The sequence below is a fragment of the Halichoerus grypus genome, chromosome 6 (assembly GCF_964656455.1).
Source record: "Halichoerus grypus chromosome 6, mHalGry1.hap1.1, whole genome shotgun sequence".
NCBI lineage: Eukaryota > Metazoa > Chordata > Mammalia > Carnivora > Phocidae > Halichoerus > Halichoerus grypus.
Genome location: NC_135717.1, coordinates 149,245,425 through 149,264,989, shown reverse-complemented (window position 1 = coordinate 149,264,989; position 19,565 = coordinate 149,245,425). Strand labels below are relative to the sequence as shown.

General features: G+C 35.8%; 1 protein-coding gene across 6 annotated transcripts in view; it reads left to right on the top strand.

The window, feature by feature from the left end:
• The window catches only part of ATP2B1 (ATPase plasma membrane Ca2+ transporting 1), a 126,233-nt gene that overhangs the window by 77,245 nt on the left and 29,423 nt on the right, over positions 1–19,565 (top strand). For all 6 annotated transcript variants that reach the window (XM_078076405.1, XM_036097285.2, XM_078076404.1 and 3 more), the window contains exons 4-11: positions 3,778–4,032; positions 4,125–4,250; positions 8,034–8,174; positions 10,822–10,860; positions 11,622–11,783; positions 13,488–13,702; positions 16,024–16,266; positions 17,592–17,833. In XM_078076405.1, the coding sequence (XP_077932531.1) occupies positions 3,778–4,032; positions 4,125–4,250; positions 8,034–8,174; positions 10,822–10,860; positions 11,622–11,783; positions 13,488–13,702; positions 16,024–16,266; positions 17,592–17,833 (1,423 nt within the window). The remainder of the gene's footprint in view (positions 1–3,777; positions 4,033–4,124; positions 4,251–8,033; positions 8,175–10,821; positions 10,861–11,621; positions 11,784–13,487; positions 13,703–16,023; positions 16,267–17,591; positions 17,834–19,565) is intronic.

Genomic DNA, 19,565 nt, shown 5'->3' with positions numbered 1-19,565 from the left:
TAGGTAGTAACTTGCTTAAAAGGAAATCCATTAATTGTAAACCTACAGTCCTAGAAATCTAAATTCTCAAAATTTCTTACTAGTGCTGTTTGCTGTGAAAATAAGCACTGTAACCCACACTATAAACAAATCTTTATAATACTGATCGATGGTTCTCAAACTTTTTGGTCTCGGACCCCTTTACACTCAAAGTATTAAGAACTCCAAAGAACTTTTGATCATATGAGTTATATCTGTAGATATTTACTGTATTCCTAATTAAAATCGAGAAATTTAAAAATACCATTGCTGGGCGCCTGGGTGGCTCAGATGGTTGAGCGTCTGCCTTCGGCTCAGGTCATGTTCCCAGGGTCCTGGGATCGAGTCCCGCATCGGGCTCCCTGCTGGGCGGGGAGCCTGCTTCTCCCTCTGCCTCTGCCTCTCTCTCTCTCTGACTTTCATGAATAAATAAATAAAACATTTAAAAAAATAAAAATAAAAATAAAAATACCATTGCACTTAAAAATTATAACTAAGTGCTGTGTTGTTATAATAAAAAATTATAATTACTGAAATTATTGTTAATGAGATTTTAAATGAAATAATGAAAAGAGTAGTAGTGTTCTTCATTTCCTTGTTATCTCTTTAACATAATTGAAGATAACTGGGTTCTCATCTGCTTCTGCATTTAGTGTGTTGTGTTAGCACATGTAATGTAGTCTTTGGAAAATTCCACTATACATTCCTGAAATATAAGGCAAATTACATCTTAGTATTTTTATAAACATAGTTCTGACCTTGGGGATTCCTCCTGGGATTCCTAGACAACACTTTTGAGAACTACTTCTTTATACTGTAATGTACACACTTGATGCACCATCCAAGAAATAGCTCAAGTGGAGAATTTTAAGAATGGAATATTTGCCTTGCGGCAGAGAGCAAAGACTGAATTTAGATTGTGCATCTCTCGCAGGTGTTTACAGGGGAACACTTTTGGTGAAATAGATTATTATTACTATATTTGTACTTGGACTTTACTGAAAGCATTATTAAAATACTTATATATAAATAAATATAACTGGTAAATTATAATCCTTTTGTAACTTTGATTTTGCAATTGTTTTTTCATTGTAGCTACTCTAAAAATTTATAATGATCATCAGTAGGAAAAGGATTTAATTTCTAGAAGTATTTTACTACCATCTGTTTCAAGATCGTTCTAACTTTATCTGTATAACCTAAAGTAGAACTATATATGAAATGAAATATGGCACCAACTTGTTTCATGTTCTCTTTTGAAATAGTCATCTAGTTCTAAATATGCATGTGAGATTTAAAGCTGAGAATGATATAATTGTCTCATAATTCCTTCCCCCCAATCTCTGTAGCATTGATCCTTAATTTTTTTTTTTTATTATATACCTTATTGGGAAGAAATCTGAGCATATATCTCCAAATGATGCATTTGTAAATTATATATATTTAGAGCTGTCTTCATAATGTGTATATTTATAATGTGTATATTATATTTTTATAGTGCATAGTCTTAAACATATGTAAAAATATAAATTGAAATAAAAAGATGAGGTTTAAAATTTTGATGTTTAGTAATCATAAAATACCATTATTGATAGCATGATTGAATATACATTATTATATTTTATAATTTCGATTTAACCTTGATTTCCCTTGATTTGGGTCTGAGTTTGGTTTATTTCAGAACTTGGTTTTAATGTTTCTCATAGCTGAAAAGAAACTTAAAATGTTATGTAAATCCAAATGCAGGAAGTGTACTCACTAATGGTATTTATTTTCACTCTCATCCACCAGTTACATAAACGTCTCTGTTGACATATGACTGGTAAATTCCATCTTCTGCTTTCAATCTGTTGTTCTTGTACACTCTTATAACGTATTGCATTTTTACATTTTTAACCAAAACCCATTGAAATGCTTCATTTGGAAGATAATATTTTAGCTGCATTTCAAGTTGGTAAAAGTGGTCAACATGGTATTTGAACCTTCATCTGTTCTTGAGTCCAGACTTGCTCAACCTAATTCAGAGGAGAAACTGTCCTACTGCTTCTACTGTTTAGAACATTGTAAACCATAAATTCATTTAACTAGTTACTGTGTACAATGATACGTGGTCATTTCTTCAGTTCAAATGTAATTCAAAGAGAAGTTTTAATATTTGGATGGGAAAGCCAGCACTTTCGATGGGTTGTCCTGCTATCTCCTTTGGAGAACATGCTTTTGTACCCATTGATGGCTGAATCCTGTTGATGGTCCTTGGGATTTTTTTTTTTTTTTTAATCATTCACATCATCCCTTCCATTTCACCACCACCAGTTGATTTTATTACAATCTTCTGTGTTCTCTCTTTTCCTCTGTCCCACATACCTCTCCTGGATTAATCTTTATTCAGCATCTTTGGTTCGTGCTCTCTATTCTGGAATATGCTTTAATCTTCTAGTATCATTCATTTACTCCTTCTTTTTTTTTTGAATAATCTTTTTCCTGCTTTACCTGTCCTGAGAGAACCATTGACTTTTCAGACTTTTCAGCTCCACCCTCGGTAAGAAAGAACTTTATATAGGAATATGTAGAAGAACATATCCCTTCATGTGAATTTATAAATAACCAACGTAAACTTGTAAGAAACAATGCTTACCTTTACTACGTGTATATCCCTTTTATTTTGTTAATGTTTCATTTTTCAAAATGCTGGTCATGGGCCACTGAATTGATTTTAGACTGACAGATTATAGCCCAAAGTATAAACAGCACCGTTCCATTGTTCTTTCTTCAATATTGTTGACCTTCAGTTTTGAGCTTTTGAGGTTCTTTCTTCCCTCATTCTTATGTAAACTTTTTTGTGCCATAGAGCCTTTGTACTGATTTTAATCTTTCCCTGGAATGCTCTTCCTGGAATGCCCTAAAGCAATTATTTGGTAGTTCCCTTTTTATCATTTGGCTCCTAGCCCAAACATCGTGGACACCTCAGAGGGGCCTTGATAGCACATCACCATCCTTTATTTTCTCTATGCCATTTACTATATCTGAAATTAATTATTTTATTATCTGAATTCTTCATACACCATCTGCACCTACCAATCTGAGTATGGGTTTCATGCGAAGAGAGAGCTTGTGTGTCTTATTTACTGCTATATCCCCAGCTCCTAAAGTAGTGTCTGGCACCTAGAGTAGGTGCCCAAATAGTTGGATTAATGAGTATCACTTGGCTTACCTTTTCATGTTATGGAAACCAAATTTTGCTTGTACTTCTGTAAAATTGATTAAATAAGTATGATTCATGGGTAGCACATAGTATTTAAGTTTTCATTTATATCTTGTCTAACGTGTAATAATTAATAGCATTAACGATTGGTCCAGTGCAAAGGAATTCTCAACCACTGCTTTACCTACTTTAAAGTGTTCTCTCATTTAATCCTCACAACTCTGGTGGAGTAGGTGGTGGTATGCTAATTTGACAGATTAAGAAATGGAGTCTCACTAATAAGTAAGTTGCCTTGAGGCTGAGATTTCATCTTCCCTGGTGTCCTTACTCTTAACTAGAACCCTAGACTGCCTCCCCATCCTGAGGGAACTTGACGTAGTAAGCATTCTTATCATTATGGAATGGTTTGGGTTCAGTAACGTATTTAGAGTAAAATTAACAAGGTATGTAAACACCATAATTAACTTATCGAATGTCTATTGTCATCAGTTCAGAATCTTTTTTCTTTTTCTTTTTCTTTTTTTTTTTTGATAAGCATTTTCTTTCTTTCCATATAGTTTGTGGAGAAGTTTCTGTTGGAGAGGAAGAAGGTGAAGGAGAAACTGGTTGGATTGAAGGCGCTGCAATCCTCTTGTCAGTAGTGTGTGTGGTATTAGTAACAGCTTTCAATGACTGGAGTAAGGAAAAACAGTTTAGAGGTTTGCAGAGTCGAATTGAACAAGAACAGAAGTTCACAGTCATCAGGGGTGGTCAGGTCATTCAGATCCCTGTAGCTGACATTACTGTTGGAGATATTGCTCAGGTGAAATATGGTAAGTAAAAAACGAGCAATACCTCTTAACACTAGAGGTAAAGTTACTGTAATCTTGTTTATAATTTAGCATACCATTGCTTTTTGTTTTAGGTGATCTTCTTCCAGCTGATGGCATACTGATTCAAGGCAATGATCTTAAAATTGATGAAAGCTCATTGACTGGTGAATCTGATCATGTTAAGAAGTCTTTAGATAAGGATCCCTTACTTCTATCAGGTATGAACTTCTTTCTTATCTTTGCACTTTTTTCTCTTCCACAACTATATACTGTTGTCAGCAAACATAGTTTCCCTAACAGCCTACAATGTGAAGGATTCTGTATTTTATGTTAGCTTCTACCCTTATAATCCTTAGGGACCTTTTTTTTTTTTTTAAGTTGGCAGAGATATTAGAGATCTTTGAATCCAGAGCCCTATTTTACAAATGAGGAGCCTAAGTCAAAAAAAAAACAAAAACAAAAACACAAAAAAACCAAGAGTTTTTGAGTCAGTATTAGTGTAATGATAAAACTAAAATATAAGCCTAATGATTTCTACTTTTCTATTTTTCTGTCTTAACGTTTATTCTTAAGGCCTGTTGATATATAAAATTAAAGAATGATTGCTTTTAAAGCAAATTAATGAATTCCCTATGATGAACTACCAAGGAGAGGTTTTTAGGTTTTTTTGTTTGTTTTTGTCTTTAAGAACTGATAAAATCCTTAAAATTTACTAATCCGACTCCTTCATTTAACTGCTGAGGAATAAATCTGAGACATAAATTATTTATCAAAGATTACATGACTAATCAACAGTAGGCCTGGCAGTGGCACCACATCTACTGGGGAGCATTGAATTTGCACGTAGGTGAGACATGTTCTGAGAACAAAGAACAGGATTTGTACAGGTGAGGGTACTGTTTGAAATGGGGAGGTAGCCGTCTACCTGGGAGGCTCTTGTAACAGTAACTGGTAGCTTGACCTGAGGTGAATCGGAAATGAAAGGGACGAGATGGTGGGAAAATACTGCGCGGCCTTCTAAAATGCTGAATGAGAAGAAGCCAGAATACCACAACTTGATTCCAACAGCACTGCCAGTATTTTACGTTTGATTTTCAGGTTTTTACTCTTAATTTTCTAGGATTCTTTATAGAATTTACAAAATTGCCTCTAAGACCGTTGTTTACATATGTTTGTTAGACTTAATTATACCAGAGTTTGGAGCAAGCAGAATGTTGCCTTTTTGTCTTCTATTACCATTTTCAGATGTTAATGGAATGCTAACATTTTATACATTGTAAGGAGATTTATGCTGATTTAACTATAATAACATGGTGGCTGTAATTGTTCAGTTCTTCTCTCTAAACTTTATATTTTAATTGAACATGGTTTTACTGAAACCAAAGTCAAACCTGTGACAAGTTAAGTCAGAGTCACAACTTTTGGGCATATACTTCAGCCTAACTATTAACCTTTTTAAGATTTAATATGTGCCTAAAAAGCTTATTGCAAAACCACTAAAAATCAGAGTAATTACATAAGCACCATTATTAAAGGGTAGAGGTCCCAATTACAATACAGACTTATTTCTTCAGAAAAATCTTGGGATTTGTATACCTTTAAAATTTTGCACTACCAAGAACATCCTATTTGGTTTTTTCTTTACATGGGTATACTTGTAATTCATTCTAAGTAGACATATCTTAGATATAGAAATATGATGTATTTAAGTACAACGTATACTTACTTTACTTATTCCTTGCCATAGTTTTGAGAAACTGTAATTGTTAACCAGATAAAATCTATAGTCTTTCCAAGGAGGGGAAGGCAATCTAATTATATCTTAACCACCATAGGCTGTCTGGGCCATGGTATTTGGCAAACTGAGGTGGTACTCTCTTGCCTTTTTGCCATATATACTGCAGGGACTTTTATGTGCATCTAGCTTATTTACAAAGTCCTTAGCTCTTCAGGTTGATGTCCTTTAACTGAACTTTGGTCCTTTTCTATTTTAACAGAGATTGCTAGTAAGCTTTATGTAGACTCAGGTCCCTGACACATCAAGTGTACCGCAAGAACTCTGTAAATTTTCCATGGTTAAGAAAAGACTGAAATAACTTTGCCGAGTCTCTTATCGTAATGTGGGTGGGAAAGTTTTTCTGCATTTATTTCCCTATTCCAAAAATGTACTAAAAAACATAAAATGCATTTATTTTTAAATGTATTCTCATGATGCCTTTTCTCACTGCTGTTCTTGGCTTTTTAAATTTAGATTTTTAAAAGCAGTTATTCAGTTAGCAGTGGGGATATGACCAGAACAAAAACTGTTTACTTTGCCTGAGCACATTAACCGCCAGCATCTGATTACCTGTGGTAAGGAGGAATAGAACGTAAAAAAATGGAAATCTACCAAAAGCCAGAATTGTTAAAAGAAATTGCCTTTTACATGTAGAAGTTGCTCAATAAATATTGTTTCACTATCCTGAATTTCATTTCTTGTTTTCTTTGCCTTTTCACTGACAGAAGGGCTAATATTAGTGAAATATTCAGAATATAGATTTTTAAAAGCAAGAAAATCAGGGGCACCTGGGTGGTTCAGTTGGTTAAGCATCCGTCTCTTGATCTCAGCTCAGGTCTTGATCTCAGGGTCATGAGTTCAGGCTCCGTGTTGGGCTCCATTCTGGGGCTGGGACCTACTTAACAACAACAACAACAAAATAAAAATAAAAGCAAGAAAATCAAAGGCCTCAAATATTCACATTGGATAAGTTCCCCAGTAATTAGTAGACAAATGTTAAGTTTTTAACTACTGGAATAAGTACATATGCTTTATGACTTTATTTAGCAAATAACCTTTGTGTATTGATTTGGTAGATAAGACGGTGGTAGGGGCAACAGAACCTGTCCCCCATATGGTTGTAAACTAGGAGATCAAATAAACGTGATAATGGTAAAGAAGACTTTATTGAGAGTTTAGAAAAAAGAGTTGCTTTTGAAAGCCACTTAAAATTCACAAAAATACTACAGTGGAGAAATGGGAAGCCTTTTAATTAGGAAAGGTGCAGAGATGTGGATGTACAAGTTGGAGAATGGTCAGCAAACTTGTCAGCATTGTATTAAAAGAAGAATATGCCCCTTGCCCCCTCACCAAGCTGGATTGAATCTTTGTCTTGACACTTAATTGTTGCGTAACCTTGGGCAAATGTTTAGAAAATAAGAAAAAATAATGTCTACCAACTTGCAAGATTGTTGTAAGGGACAGTCAGAATACAATCAGCGTTCCCATTTCTGTACCATAGCTCTCTGTCATGGAATTTTATGTTAGAGAAGTGGATGAAAAGTTTGAAGGGTTGGTTGATCTCAAGGTGAAGACTTTGGACTTAATCCATTAAGCAGTGTAGAATCAGAGGTTTTTGAGCCATGAGATGCTTGTGAGAAAATTCACATTTTAGGAAGATTAAAACTGATGTAGGACAAACTGGAAAGACAGACTAGCTAGGAGGCTGTTGCAGTGATCTAGGTTGGCTGGGATAAAAGCTGGTTTAGGTAGAGATTTGGGTTTGGGTGTGGTAAATGGGGCATTTGGTTATAAAGAACATTCTTTTTTTTAAGCAATGTGTTTCTCAGAAATGTCAATAATGATGATGATAATAAAATTAATGTGCATTCTTTGAACCCCTCCCAAATTCCAGGCAGTGTGCAAAGGCACTTTACATTTGTACCTTTATTTGAGTCTCATTGTTTTTATTAAAGGTAGGTACTGTTATCCTCATTTTATGGGTGAGGAGTTGAGATGTGATAATTTGCCCAATATGGCATGGTAAATGGCATGCGCTTTGAATTCAGTTGAGATGGATTACAGAGTTAAAACCTTCAGCATAAGAATTTAGGTTATTTAATGTCTTACTGAATTTATCTTATTAAGTACTGGATATTAAAGACAATATGACTAAGTTTGAAATTTGAAGGTAGGAGGAAAAAAGCCATAACAATTTTAAAAAACAGATTTTCTGTTGCTATAGGTACTCATGTAATGGAAGGCTCTGGAAGAATGGTCGTTACTGCTGTAGGTGTTAATTCTCAAACTGGAATTATCTTTACCTTACTTGGAGCCGGAGGTGAAGAGGAAGAAAAGAAAGATGAAAAGAAAAAGGAAAAGAAAAGTAAGATCAGCAATTTTCTCTGAGAATGGGTATTTGGAAATACAGCACCTGGTTGTAAGAACTGGCACAGAAAAATACACTTCTTTTATGAGGTTCTGATATGAAACGTTCTACAAAAAGTTAATATAGTACTCTCAAGTGGTAGAATTAATGGAGTCCCTTCCCTTTCCCCATTTTTCTTGTAGACATCACAGTCCATCAAGGGCCTTTAGTGCATACATCAATCCCTTTTACTTAGCCAGACAAATTCAGCATCTCCTTGAACACCTGCGTTAGCTTGCTTTATTCTGTTTAGTTTTAGCATCTTTCTGTTACCTGACCAGCAAAATGAATTAAACTCTCACTTCCGATTTGCTTATCTCTTCTGCTTCTTCAGTGGTAGCTTTCTTTGTCAGTCATATCACATTTTGGTCTCATTGAGCTTTTAATCTATTTCATGTTTTCTACTATTCACATTTCCCCGTCTGTACTTAAGTAGTGGGTTTCTGGACATGAAGACTTTACGTTGACACCCATTCTGTTTATTACATTTAGCCCAAAGTATTAGATACCAAGATTTTAGAAATTTGATCTTGACCCATTGTACCTGCTGTCCCTACAAGTTGAGCTATCCTCAGCAAAAATTGATAACCATAGTTTAGCCACAAGGATCTTACCAGAACTGTCATAGGTAGGTAGGGAGACTGCTCAGAATTACTTAGCTTGGAGGCATGTTACTTTTTTTAAGATTTATTTATTTATTTGGGCAGGGGAGACAGCGAGCGAGGGAACACAAGCAGGGGGAGTGGCAGAGGCAGAAGCTGGCTTCCCACAGAGCAGGGAGCCCAATGCGGGGCTCGATCCCAGGACCCCGGGAAGTCCCTCAATGACTGAGCCACCCAGGTGCCCCTGGCTTGTTACTCTTTTTAAAAAAGCCTTCCCCACCCTGCTTCTAAGTATCTGCTATGTCACCCTTTTCTCGTGCTCAGGTTGGCACCTCCAGAGTTCTTTCTCTTTAGGGTGACAGCAGTTTACTGTGGTTTAACCACTTGGATTTACTTAATTTTACTTAGGAGAGTAAGCCCCTGTTTCTCTCCTACACATACGTATTTTGAGATCTTCTAAAATAAAAACCTTCCTAAAATCTTGGTTTGCTATAACTACAACCATGTTTTTAATATTTGGATGTTTTATTATTTGGGGTTTTGTCTTCAGTTGCAAAATTTTTAGTTTAAACAAAAATGTATTCGAACAGTTCTGACTGCAAGTTGAAGGTAGCAAGACCCCCATTCTAAGTTCTCCTGTTCCAGTCCTTACAGTAGCCCTCCACGTGCCTCCTTAGGTTTCTTAAGGTGGAGTGGAAGGCAATTTGAAAACCAGTAATAATGATACCACTTACTGAATGCTATGTGCATTATCTCCTTAATCCTTAAAACCCTAGGACATAAAGATGAGTAACCTGAGGCTTACGGAGATTATGTACTTGCTCCAGGTCAAAGATCTAGTAAGTGGCAGATCAGACCTGCTTGTTTAGCTCAAGAGTCTGTGCGCTTAACCATACACTGCGCTGCATTCTAATTTATAGGAGTCTAAGGTCAATGGACCCTATTTACTTATTTTTGTAAGGGAAGTTTGCATCATGACTTTATTCTTGTTGACCCCACAGTGTCTTTTCTAACAAGCACTATTTTTTCTAAGATCTTATACCTCTGTTTTTATTAATCCAGTCAAAAATATTCCCAGGAATGAACATCTAACTCATTGTCTATCATTTTTGATTCTTGGGGTTGTGTTTTTGTTTTGTTTTGTTTTTCTTCCTAGAATGGGGCATTTTCCATCTGTGGACTCCAGCCCTTCTCTCATTCCCTTCACTGCTTTGGCCGTTACCCAGAAGCAGTTCAGGGTAATCTTTCTCATTTCCTTCCTAGTCTAGAATGTAGCTGTCTGGTTCCTCTGAAGTCAGATCCTATTGAAAGTAGCTAGATAGTCTCTTCCTTTCTCGTCATCTATCTTGAACATCTGTTCCTTCTTGACTCTGTTCCATGTTTCCCAGTTTGAAGATAGCTCTTCGAGATAGAGAAGGTGGAAGAAGGATTGGCTCTGCTTCCTCTTTCTCATTTTCAGTATTACACTGCCTGCTCCAGACAATAGACTCAGTCCCTCCTTGATTACTTTATTGCTTTAGACATTCCCATCTTTGTTTTCTCCAAATTGAAAACTAATTTGGTGAATTATCTTAACTGGTAGTCCTACTGGCCCGTTCTTTACATTCATATTCTAATTTTACTGGCTTGCCTCTCCTGTCTTCCCAACATCCTGTGTGCCTGTTGTCTTCGTGACATTTCTCCATTCTTAGAATTACATGTGTATTTAGTTTGAGAACCTCTTGTACCATATTTGGGTTCATTACAGCATATGCAGGAGTAAAGTCTTGTGGAGAAATCAAACAAATACTGATGCCCCAAATTATTTTGGAGTATTTCCCCTGGTGAAGACCTAGGGAATGATTGACCCAGCAGGTCATTACAAGCCAAATGCTTTCTAATCTATACAAGCACACACCACTGTGTAACAATTCTGTTATAGAAATGTGAACTACCTCTGCATAATTTAGCATGGCTGTCTTTATTTCTTTTGGAAAGCTTTAATTCCCATTTTGTTCCTACAGATAAGAAACAAGATGGCGCTATTGAGAATCGCAACAAAGGTAAGTTCACAAGGATAAAAAGTACAGTTAGCTTGTTTTCATTATATCCAAAAATACATCTACTGTGTACTGTATTCATCCAAAAGTAGGATACATGTAGCAAGGGAAATCAACAGTTTATGTTAACTTGGGTTAACCTCTCTTCCTGCTAGTGCCTTAGTCATGCTGCCTTTACAATGGCAATAAGATTTTTAACTATGATTTGTGGTAGTAAGCTAAGAAAAATCCAGATGTAGGTAACTTTCAACTTCAGCACTTGAACTGTTTTAACATTGGTTACTATATCATTGCTAGGAAAAATGTGTAAGAAACAAAGTATACAACTTAAATGGTTTTTTGCATTTATTTAGGTCTGTAAACATATGTACATTTTTCTATATGGTTTACACATAATGTTCTATTATGGTCATAAGTGGGAGGGATTTATAGTGTTTGGAAATGAATCTTACCAAACACAACATGGGGGAAGAGAAGTGATTTGGTATTAGTTCTTAGTTTAAGGATCCCATGTTTCTTCTTCTGCCTCATCCCTGTTACCTGGCACAACATTCTCAAATGTCTGGTTTGAAGATTCACAACCTAATGTCACTATTGTCTTATTTTCTCTGGCTAGACATAGACCCATGCACACACAAAGCTGAATGTTTAAAGCTTTTCTAGTTTCTATAAGAAACTGATTTGTTTCAAAAATTGTTTCAAAATATTAATAGTTTTGTGTGCCTTTAAAAATGTAGTGAGGTTTTATTTGCTCTTACACATAGCAAAAGCCCAGGATGGTGCAGCCATGGAAATGCAGCCTTTGAAGAGTGAAGAAGGTGGAGATGGTGATGAAAAAGACAAAAAGAAAGCAAATTTGCCAAAAAAGGAAAAATCTGTCTTACAAGGGAAACTTACAAAGCTGGCTGTTCAGATTGGCAAAGCAGGTATGATATACAGAAGAAAATAAGGTTTTGCTTTTAAAATATGCTAACCTTCTGCTTGAAAATGGTCTTTTGACCCACTTAAGGCTGCAAATTGTTGCTTTGTGAGTGGAAGGAGGTTTAAAAATATTTTCCGTTTTATCCACAGTATACCAGGTCTTTGAGTTATTGCAGATCATCATGATACCGTTGCAGCTTAGGGACTCTAATCCCCAGTATACGTGGTAGGAACTAACTAATAAGTGGTCAGGTTAGGATTAGTGCCAAAGACTGCCCAGTTCACAAGCCCATACGCTCATCTCTGAATTTCTCAGGATTTCTGGGACCAGTAGAGAGTGCTAGCAGTGTGGGTACTCAGAGCAGATTACCCACTATATTTTATTTTATTTTTTCAAAAGAAAGATTGATTGATTGAGAGATGGAGAGAGAATGTATGTGAGTGAGGGGAGGGGTAGAGGGAGAGGAGGAGGAAGGGAATCCTCAAGCAGACTCCCTGCTGAACGCAGAGCCTGATGCAGGGCTCAGTCTCAGGACCCTGAGATCATGACTTGAGCCAAAGTCAAGTGCCAGACACTTAATCAACTATAAGCCACCCAGGTGCCCCCCAACTATATTTTAATAAAAAGAAATTTCACCACACATTTTGCTCATCTTTTTACTGACTATGAAGAAAATTAGGTATATGTTTTTCTAAAAATTATCATTTACTTAAATTGAAATGCTTAGTTGGAGCACCATCCTGGTGAGGCCGAAGTTACTAAATTGCTATCCTCACTAGAAAACACCTGTTAATAAAACTACTCTAGGGTGGAGAAAAGAAGCAGAAGCAGAGCTCTTAGCTAAAAACAGAGCATGCCCTCCAGTAGTATCATCCATGTAAAAGAACACTTGGATAAATCAGCATATACTATTAAAATCGCTTAAATTATGTAATTCTACTTCTTAGGAGTATGTTGGAAAAAGTGAGGTTTTGCTTCTGTTCTGAGTAAGTTTATCCAATAGCAAATATTCGCTTTTTGTAACATATAGCCAAAGGGTAATACTGCCTCAGTGTTGGGGAAAAGGGTGGATTTAAGATGGTTAGATTATTAGGTGCAGATATGTGAATTTGTCTTATTTTTTAGTACTCATTTGTAATAGGCTAACAAGTAAACAAAACAGGTAAATGGTTTGTAAAACATGAAGCACTAAGGATAGATGAAAAAACAATTGAGAAAATTAATTTTTTTAATAAAAGACATAGGGTTGAATATTTAATTCCAAGTCTCCCCATTGATCAGATTTTTACCGTCTTCTCTTTCAACAGTAAGCAGTTGCCAATATATAAAGTACCCACTTACTCTAAGCTTTCGGTATTTTCCTTGTCGTTGCCTATTATTTTGTCTTAGCTTTAGTAGAAGGCGGAAGATAAAAAATTAAGTCTAGGAAAGAATCATAAACACTTTCCTACCAGTTCTGCTGGGGACAGGGCTATACTTGGAAGCAGAAATTAAATCTGACAATGCCAAACGATGAGTTAGGTGCAATTAAAAAAAAAAAAAAGAGGTAACAGTTTCTCAGAGAAATAAAAGTAAGTATTCTCAAACCAGTGGTAATTTCTTCTGGTGGCTAATATGTAACTGACAATGGGGAGTGTCTGGACTACTGAAATAATGACATTTTTTCCTTTTCCTTTTTCTTTTTTTTTTTTTTTTAATATACTGAAAGGTTTGTTGATGTCTGCCATCACAGTTATCATTCTAGTATTATATTTTGTCATCGATACCTTCTGGGTTCAGAAGAGACCATGGCTTGCGGAGTGCACACCAATTTACATACAATATTTTGTGAAGTTCTTCATTATTGGAGTTACAGTTCTAGTGGTTGCGGTACCAGAGGGTCTTCCCCTTGCCGTCACTATCTCCCTGGCTTACTCAGTCAAGGTAAGCAGAAAAGGGTTAAGTCGATTTACTAAGTTTAAAGCTTTCATTGGTAGAGAAAATTCACACCTGTGGTGACTCTTTTCTTTCTGGTTCTGAAAGGAGTTTTCCAGAAATTTATAGTTAGTTTCCTTTAGAAATGCTGTCACAGCGCCCCCCTCCCCCCGCCAAGTTGAAGGTCTCTATACATCAAGATGTATACATTTCCTCACAGGGCAGCCTTGACACAAAACCGAGCACAACCCCGCGAAGCAAAGTTCTAGCTTAATTTTCACTGTTACATGGTAGTTATGTTGCAAGTCACATCACCTCCCTTTTCTCCATCTGTAAAATTAAAGTAAGAATGCGTGTCATTGACGTGTGGGAAAACACCATAGAGGCTTCTCTCAAGTTGAACCTTCTCAGCCCTCCTCATTTGCACTCTTCTACCCTCATCACAACACAGCCGAGCTTCCACACGGTAGGCAGACTCCTGTTTCTGAAATAGAATTCAGCTATATTATTTCCTTACATCATACTGAGAAAAAAATCCAAGCTCCCCGTGGCCTGCAGGGTCCGGCCAGTGTGGCCCTGCCGACCTCTTGGTGCTCCTCTGGTCCAGCCTCACCAGCCCTCCCGTAGTTTGTCACATAATCCAGGGCCCACTTGCTCTTGCTGTAAATCGCCTGCTCTTACTCTACTCAGTCTCTTCCAGTGTCACCTGTAGTAGTTGACGCCTTTGCTCACTACTGTTTTTGTAATCTGGTTGAAGGTTACTAATTTATTTTAATTAATTTTAGATCTTATATGGAAAAGGTGAATTGGATTTTTAAAAAGGTTTAGCTTGGGCAATTTTGACCTTTCAAATGGCTTTGCAGGTAAAATTATACTTAATGGGAAGAATGCGGCTCTTGTCAATTTCCTGGTGTTAAATTAGCTATTCTTAAGTAGTATTGCTGATGGTGATGAGCAATATAAATAGTCACGGTTTCTGCTAGAGCTCTCTGATCCTTAGTATTCCAACATATTTTACAATAAACCCGTCAAGATAAGAATATTTTTTGCTTACTGTTTGAGTTTATTTTCTTTTCAGGCATTTAACATCTTTCATTTCAAATGGTAAATGTTTCAATGTGATGAAATACAGTGCAGTCACCTATTTGTCTTTTTTTTGATGTTTTGAAATAATTAGAAATAAGTTTTAGACACTGATCATTTTATCAGTACTGTCAGTTCATCTTGAGTAGTCATCAATAACATTAATTTTTCAATTGATCAAAAAGATACAGGCAGAATTAATTTACATTACTAGAAAATGAGTAAGAGCATTTTAACTACTGTTCTTTAAGCTTTTATTAAATATTTAGACCGAATGTTACCAATTAAGTTCTTTTTCATGGAGGTGTGTAGTCTTTCTGGATCCTTTATTAGTACTTTGTGAAATTGAGCACCTGTTCTTTCACTGTAGAACTTCATTCTTTTAATCTTCAATATTCATGCAAATCACACGTAATTTGGGAGGTACACCTCTTCTGCATATTTATTTCTTCAAAGAACCAATTTTTGCAGTATCTTGCATATCAGTAGTCACAGAATACACGTTGTAAAATAGCTCTTGTCATTTTTAACTCATTCTACATTTTTGAAAATGAATTATCAAGCATTTTAACTTAAATGCCTTTTGGGGCTACTGTGAAAACTCTTAGTTTTTTTTGAAACTGTTTTGTTCTTGTAAATAAGAGGAAGAGATTATCCTAAGGATGAGAATGCCAGGTGTACCAGCATATGGAAGAGATAAAAATGACCCATTCTGGTTTTGATACATTATCTCAGTCTATCAGAGTCAAAAAGAAAAAATCAGACAAGCCCACAGGCTCTGTATTTTAACTGATAAAGCTACTTTTTCCTTGGTGATTTGTTTTCCACTTTATAAGGAGACATAATCCTTAAATGTCATATACTTTTACAATGCTGTAAGTACCTCTGTACTTGGAATACAGATTGTCATTGCTCTTACATAATGTGAAGACACTTCGCAGAGGCTGTTGGAGGCATATAGTCAACATGATTTGCATATGAGTGCAGGTATCTGTATTCATTTACTAGATTATGTTATGCATTGGTAAAAAAAAAAAAAAACTACAGAAAGCTAGTATATCCCTTTAGCTTATTCAAATAGGTCAAATATACTAAAATTCTTCCAGTATTAAATTAATGCTTTATACTGTATATAGCTGGGAGTTTAGTTCTTAACCTAAAGCACTTTACAATTTTATATAATGAGTGGTTTTGTATGTAGCTTAACTAGGTGTTTTTGTTTTGTTTTTTTGTTTTCGTCACCATAGAAAATGATGAAAGATAATAACTTAGTAAGGCATCTGGACGCTTGTGAAACCATGGGAAATGCTACAGCTATTTGTTCAGATAAAACAGGGACATTGACAATGAACAGAATGACGGTTGTTCAAGCTTACATAAATGAAAAACACTATAAAAAGATTCCTGAACCAGAAGCCATTCCACCAAATATTTTGTCCCATCTTGTAACAGGAATTTCTGTGAATTGTGCTTATACATCAAAAATATTGGTAAGGTTTCTTTAATAATTTATATATGAAAATTAATTTTTAAATGTGTAATAATAGACTTAATGTAGCTCTTCAGACCTACCCTTATTGGAGAACTGGATGTGTTAAATTTTTAAAAGTCATATAGTCAGATAATGTATGTAAGTTTCTTTAATACAATTTGCATTACAAGAAAGACCTGTTGATCAACTTACACCTTGTTCACTTGCATTTTCCTCCTCCTGTATTTTGAATTTCCCATGTTTAGAAACTCTCAAGCCTTATAACAAGTTCTTAATTTTAAATTCTTATTAAGCATATTTTGTGAAAGACCAGGCTATCTTACTGTAGAAAGTCAACTCTCAATTTTCTAGAGAAAATTTTGAAACCAGATTTCAACTTAAATGAATATGTTTTTATATGTGCTTGCTATATGATCTGTTTGGTTACTCAGTAGATCCTACCAATGAAGTCATCCTTAGACTTTTTGAAACTAACTCAATAAAGTAATTCTAGACTTTCTGCTGCCTTAGAATAAAATATTTTTAACTTTGCAAGTTAAAAGTCTTAACTTGCAACATAAAGTGTGGAATTGCTTAAGTTGGTATGTGTTCTAGTGATTTATGGATGAAGGCCATGAGCAGAATTAATATTACAACTTGTCTAGTGAAAATACGCATGAATTGGATTATTATACTGAAAAGTTATGGGATCCTGGTTCTAGATCTAGCTTTGCCTTTTACTAGCTGAAAGTCTGAGCTTTACTTTCTTCAGTTGTTAAGTAAAGATGATCACATCTGGCCTTACTACTATAGTGATAATTATATATAAGGTGGTATTTGTGAAGATACGATGAAGGAAGTAAAGCTTTTATATACATATATTTAAGGCAGCAGTGCTTTAAGTTTAAAAACTTGTATAGTAGATTTAATTTTGAATTATTTAAATGTTCAATGAAAACAGGAAGAGAAAAGGAAAGGAATTAAAATTTATTAAATCTATGTGTCAGGAACCAACTTTAAACTTTACATGCCTTATCTCACTTAATTCTTGGGTCATAAGTGCACCTGTTTTCCAGTTGCTGAAGCCAAGGACCACAGCAGTGGGGTAACTTGCTAGAAATTCACGTAGCTAGTAACTGGCAGGGCTGAGATTGGAATCCATGTCATTCTCGCCTCAGAGATCCTTCCTACCGTACCTTTTTGTGTCCCTCTTTGAAATGCTGATATTACTAGAAGTTTCCTATGTAGTTTTGTTTTAGAATGTCGCATTCTATTTTACATTATAAGTTAAACTGTCATAGAGAAACAAGATGATACTAGCTTCTAAACCTTTTTCTCTTATAGCCACCAGAGAAAGAGGGTGGATTACCTCGTCATGTTGGTAATAAAACTGAATGTGCCTTGTTGGGACTTCTTTTGGATTTAAAACGAGATTATCAGGATGTTAGAAATGAAATACCAGAAGAAGCACTGTACAAAGTCTACACCTTCAATTCTGTTAGGAAGTCCATGAGTACTGTCCTGAAAAATTCAGATGGAAGTTATCGAATATTCAGCAAGGGTGCATCTGAGATAATTCTGAAAAAGTAAGAGTAAAATGCTTAGATGAATAAATTGCTCACTATAGTTGCTTTATGGAATACCTACTGTGTTGTTATTGTTGCTATTTCCTTTTTTGTGAACATCAGGCATTTGATAGGACCTCAGAGCTTTTCAGTATATTTTAATGGTATCTAGATATTTGCCCATGGTATTCTGCCATTTTTGTACTTCTGCTTCTTTTATTTCATAGTATTTTGCTGTAGGGAAAATGTGCCCATTACATTCAGTCTGGTAGACTTAATAAAGTAAACCTTGATCTTTGCTTTTAGACATGTTGACTCCGTTGTTATAGAGGATTATGAGAAATAAAGGCCTCCTGGGAAGAAAAACTCATGATCTTCAACGCCCCATTGTAGATAGTGAGCTCAGAAAATGCGATGAATGAATTTCAGATAAGTTCTTAGAGTAGCAGAGCATTAACCCTAGATCTTAAGAATTCTCCTTTTATATCAGAGTGAGGTTTTAGGTCTGTGCTGCTGCACTGTGATATTTAAATATTTCCTGTCATTTTAAGTGGTCATTTTTCTCTTTTATCTGTCCTTTTACAGACGAGTAGTTTCAGTTTTGACATTATACACTTAGGTATAATTTCCCTAATGTTTGTACGTTATTATAGGTGTTGAAATTATTTTGGTTTCCTTAATTCCAGTAGAGAATTTAAAAACACAATTTAAGAGCAGCCCATTGGAACTTGTAACATTTAAAGAATTTTACTTTTAATTTGCTTATATGTAGCTTATAATCCAGTGTTATCTTGCTTGACAGATTAAGGTTTAAGAGACAGGTCTATAAATAAATTACTGAAATGGCAGCACATGACAGATGGTTACAGAGTTTTAAGATGAGATCATTGTCATGAAAGATACGGCACTTCAGATAGGTTTTGGTATGAAGTGAGAACATCAATGTGAAGGAAGCCACATCAAAGGGAAGGAGGTGGGAATACACGGGCAATATTGGGGAGTTAGCAAGTCACATGGTTCAGCTGGGTAGTCATGTGCCTTTGTGACACACAGGCCACACAGAGCCTCTTCCCTTCATTGAACCCTTGGCTATCTGATGTCAGGGTGAAAGGTTAGAGATCTGTCTCATCCATGTCTTGCTGAATAGCTGATAGGTGATACAGGAGAGATTTTTGAATCAAAACCAAATCAAGCTTTTTGACCACCAGCTCGGTGACAGTGAAATAAAATGATGCATATGAAATATCTAGCTTGCAGTCTGATAGGTAATAGTCCCACAGTAATATGTGCATTTTGTTGTAGGGGCTCTTACACGTTAAGCTAAGCAGGAAAATTAAGTGGGCCAGAGGATGTAACTGGAGTATTTTTTTCGTCAGGTAGTAGAATGACCAAATCTGTGATTGAAGATGATTCTTACATCAGGAAGTAAGGTGGGTTGGAGGGAAAGAAAGGATGGGCTGGAGACAGATAATTCATTTAAAAAGCTATTACACTAGCTCTAGCTTAAAGTAGGAGCCAGGAGAAGGCAGCAGCAGGGGGAACAGCAAGGAGAGGCAACATTTAGGAGGCTGTTAAGAGGCCCAGTTTTGGGACTTAGGAGCTGATACTGTATAGGTGATGCAGAAAAAGGAAGTGTTCAGGTGAGACTTTTAGATTTACATTGGAATTGTTGGGGCTGATGTTGATGTTGAGGAGGCAGCGTTTAGACTTGCACGCAGTAGATCTAAGGTGTTGCTACAGCATCCAAATGGAG